The sequence below is a fragment of the Aplidium turbinatum genome, chromosome 10 (genome assembly GCF_918807975.1).
Source record: "Aplidium turbinatum chromosome 10, kaAplTurb1.1, whole genome shotgun sequence".
NCBI lineage: Eukaryota > Metazoa > Chordata > Ascidiacea > Aplousobranchia > Polyclinidae > Aplidium > Aplidium turbinatum.
This window is the reverse complement of record NC_137481.1, coordinates 17,105,187-17,109,598: the sequence shown is the minus strand read 5'-3', so window position 1 is coordinate 17,109,598 and position 4,412 is coordinate 17,105,187. Positions and strand designations below refer to the sequence as shown.

Genomic DNA, 4,412 nt, shown 5'->3' with positions numbered 1-4,412 from the left:
GTCTTCATGATATCCCAGTATGGTTTTAGTTTAGACTTTATCCATTTCTCTCTCACTAATCACTATAATAGGCTTACAGAACACTATGCTACATTGGCATAGCCTACCTGGGGTGGGGTAGGTGGATTGGGCCATGTATTTCGTATTGGCTTAGTCTATAAAACAACATTGTTACAGTAATTGCTTTGACAGAGCAATGCAAAACATATTAAATGCCTTAATCTACGTCGTTAACTACTAAAACATTTTTAAGGGCGGGGGGGCCATGGCCCAATGCCCCCCCCCTGCGTACGCCACTGAATACAGCATTGCTGTAACAACAGTCAAAGCTGCTAATGGTCGGCAGTAAAATCAATCCTCATGCCGAATCAAAAAAATAACGTCATTTTTTCCGTAATAAACCGAAACTTTACCAACATTTTCAAAGGCTGGTCGGATTCTACCAATTATTCAGTTCTGCCAACTCAAAATTCACTGCCAAACAACTTAAAATTCTGCCAAATTTAAGCTCCGTCTCGCGCCAAATTAGAAACTGAAAGTAGCCCAAAAAAGCGCCAGTCGCAAACCAACATTTTTTGGCGCCAAGCCCAACTAAAAGTAGCCCAATTGCAGATAAATCGCCCAATCTGACAACACTGTTAACAAGCAGCAATTCCACAATCCACAGTGAAAGAATAAAGGACAAGTGTTGCCATTGTTGTTTCAATCTTACAAAATACAGTAAAAGTAAAAAAAGCCAAACAAGTAATTTGCGGCCAAACCAATATGAAAGAAAAGCCAAAATAAAGCCAAAAAGCCAAACCCAAGTTTTGTGGCCAAACGATTTCAAAAAAGGCCAAATTTGTGAAATTTGGCCGTAAAAAAGCCAATCTGGCAAACCTGGCTCAGAGCAGTGATCAAAATGACGTCACCAAATGGACGCAACTATTAATAAAAAGGGTGAAAAAAAGGAAGTGGAAAGCGGCGGAATAGAGGTAATAAAGCGGAATGGATATGGATTGATATAATTGATGCAGATTGGTGAATTTTAAGTCATTCTATGAACTTATATTGATAAATCGACGTTGGTTTAATGTTTTTATTGTAAAAACATAGTAAAATTGTCAAAAAATCCATATGCATTCTGCGTTATCAATTGTTTTTCCCCGTTATTTCAGGAAAACTTTCGCAAGTGCTGTAGCCTATTATAGCACACAATCACTTATTGGTCGTTGGTTAACTCTTGGTCGCTGGTTTGAATCTTCATCCTCGGCTTACTCAGTCTGAGAATGCAGATTCAAACCAACAGCAGTTGTTTTTCAATCTCAGTGGCGAATCCTTTTTATTCAATGAAGTAGTGTGCCTGCCTCTGCACACTAGTGTGTATGAATGTGTAGTTAGATTTACTGTGATGGCGTGGTGGCTGACTGGATGACTGCTTATGGTCTTTTGCTACCATCCTGATTGCGCCATAATCTAACCAACAGTTGTACAATGCATTGCTTTGACAATTACATTTTACTCTGATTGTTTGTTAATATATGGCGCTGTTAAAACAAAATAAATTGACTTGACTTATCACCTCCATTCCGCCACTTTTTACCTTCCTTTTTTCAGCCTTTTCATTAACAGTTGCGTCCATTCGGTGACGTCATACTGACCAAATAGGCGGATTCTTTTGGTCGCATTCAATCAAGTGCAAGAGGTCGTATGGGAGCACTCGGTATTCTTGTATCTTAGATTGTTTATAGTAAAGGTTACAGCCTAAATAAAATGTTTTTGTAATGGCATGCTTAAACTGTGAAATAAAGGTCTTGAAACAAATTATGTCAACAAATTAAATCAATACTTTTTTGTTTTAGTAAGCATTTAGGAAAACCATGGACTTAAATTCACAGTGTGACTCCCCAATGTCTTGTGGTGGTCCACTGTCTGCTGTAATACCTTCATTGTTGCCAAAGTCTGTGGTAGATGCTGTGAAACAAAGCGATAAATCCTTTGAACAACCAGAATACAGGTATAACGAATTTGGATTTAGAGTGGATGAAGAAGATGCTGCAGAACCAGACAGCAACAAAATATTGGGAGAACCTTTTGTAGAAGATAAACAACAAAAGTTATTATGGCAGGCACATCTTGAATTCACTTTCAACTCTGATGTGGAAGATTTGTCATGGAGTAAAATTGGAAACAGTATTCTTCGTTCAGACAAGTTAATGCAACTTGTGGAAACTGGAATTCCTCATAGCATGAGATCTGAAGTATGGTTGCGATTGTCAGGAGCTATGCAGAAAAAGAGCTCTAGTACAATAAACTATGATGAAATCACAACTGCAAGTGAAGCTGTTAATGCAGCCACAGCAAAAGCTATTGAAAAAGATTTGTTGCGTACTATACCCAATAACATTTGCTTTTCAACAATGGATAGTCCCGGAGTTCCTTCTCTACGAAGAATACTGCGTGGGCTAGCTTGGTTTTACCCTGACAGTGGTTACTGCCAAGGCATTGGTATGACTGCTGCACATTTGTTGTTGTTTATGCGAGAAGAAGATGTGTTTTGGATGATGTGCACGATAGTTGAAGATCTTGTTCCTGTTGGCTACTTTTCCAAAGACTTATTTGGTGTAACTGCTGACCAAAGAGTCTTGCGGCAGTTAATAAAACTTTTTTTACCTCAAGTTGATAAATTGTTTCAAGATCATGACATTGAACTTCGTCTCATAAGCATACATTGGTTTATAACTTTGTTTGCAGGAGTGATCCATACAAAAATACTTCTGAGAGTATGGGATTTGTTTTTCATGGATGGCTCAATTGTATTATTTCGTGTTGCGATTGGAATGCTGAAGTTAAAGGAAGAGCAGTTAATTGGTCTTGAAAATTCTGCTGACGTGTTCAATGTTCTATCAGACATTCCGTCACTTATTGATGATGCAGAGTTGCTGTTTGCAACTGCCAATAAAACAATCGGCTCACTGACATCTGTTGTGTTAGAAACACATCGTGCAAAACACCAAGCCTTTCTATTAGCTGAACAGGGTAAAAATAACTTCGGTGAGAACATGATTCCTCGAAAACAAATGGTTCGCAGAAGATCATTTATTGGAAAGTTCTTTTCTGGTTCAAGTATTGATGAAAGCTTTGAAAACTTGAAAGCAAAAAATATAAAACAAACAGAGCTAATTTCTGATCTCAAGCAGTCCATTCAGTGTATCTTGAACCACTTTCTAAAGTTTGATGGCAATGAGTTTAACTCTGAAGACCTTTTTGCAGATTACTCAGTAGAAAGTCACAAAAAAGATCATGATGAATACATGAATGTTTCACAACATAAGGGCCAAAGAGCAAGAGCGTTACTGGATTTTGAACGAAGTGATGATGATGAGTTGGGCTTTAAGAAAAATGATATCATTACTATTGTAAGCATGAAAGATGAGCACTGTTGGATTGGTGACTTAAACGGTCTTCAGGGATGGTTTCCTGCTAAGTTTGTTGAGTTACTTGATGAAAGAAGTAAAACCTATTCTGCAGCTGGTGATGGGTGTGTCAATGAGTCAATAGTTGATTTGGTTAGGGGCAGTCTTTGCCCTGCACTTTCAGCTATATTTGAAAATGGGTTGCGCCGTCCAATGTTGCTTGGTAGTGCTTGCCACCCATGGCAATTTATTGAAGAGGCAGCAATGCATGAAGTAGAGAAGGACTTTGATTCTGTATTTTCACGCCTTGTTCTTTGCAAAACATATCGTCTGGATGAAGATGGGAAAGTTTTAACTCCAGAAGAACTTCTCTTTCGTTGCATTCAAGCTGTAAACATGAGTCACAACAACGCTCATGCACAAATGGATGTGAAGTTTCGGTCACTCATTTGCCACGGTCTCAATGAGCAAGTTCTTCATCTTTGGCTAGAAGTGTTATGTTCCTGTTTGCCTGTGGTTAAAAAGTGGTACCAGCCCTGGTCATACCTTCTTTCGCCTGGTTGGGTTCAAATAAAATGTGAACTCAGGCTGTTATCAAAGTTCACATTTTACCTTCCGCCAGATGGAGAGTTGCCAAAGCGAAATCAATCCAAGGAATCACTGAAAGAGGGTGTCCGTGACATGCTTGTCAAACACCACTTATTCAGTTGGGATCTTTAAGTTACCACAGGATGAATTGTATATACACAGCATGACAGCCCACATGGTCAATTCACAAAGATAAGTCAGTGTTGCTATCCTGTCACGAATTTTCTATACAAAAGTTTCTCACTGCATCAACCTGCAATGTTCACCATTAAGAACTGGCTATTGTTCAAGAATGGTTCAACAAACAAAATGCATGCTGCAAAAGATATTCTACATTAAACATCGAAGAAAATATTCAACTTGGAGTGCTTCACTGAACTGCAAAATTTAGACCTTTTCAATTTTTTCATTTTGCTGAAATATCAACGA

General features: G+C 38.4%; 1 protein-coding gene across 1 annotated transcript; it reads left to right on the top strand.

Moving 5' to 3' along the window:
- Positions 1-1,879: 1,879 nt before the first annotated feature.
- LOC145778197 (small G protein signaling modulator 3 homolog) lies at positions 1,880-4,191 on the top strand. The gene is made up of 2 exons (XM_082589646.1): positions 1,880-3,513; positions 3,580-4,191. Exons 1-2 carry the CDS (start codon positions 1,890-1,892, stop codon positions 4,113-4,115), a joined length of 2,160 nt encoding a protein of 719 aa, XP_082445772.1. The 5' UTR covers positions 1,880-1,889; the 3' UTR covers positions 4,116-4,191.
- The last annotated feature ends 221 nt before the right edge of the window (positions 4,192-4,412 follow it).

Coding starts and splice junctions, on each gene's coding strand:
- LOC145778197 (XM_082589646.1), top strand. CDS start 1,890: ATGTCTTGTGGTGGTCCACTGTCTGCTGTAATACCTTCATTGTTGCCA. Junction 3,514..3,579: donor TAAAACCTATTCTGCAGCTG/GTGATGGGTGTG, acceptor CTGCACTTTCAG/CTATATTTGAAAATGGGTTG.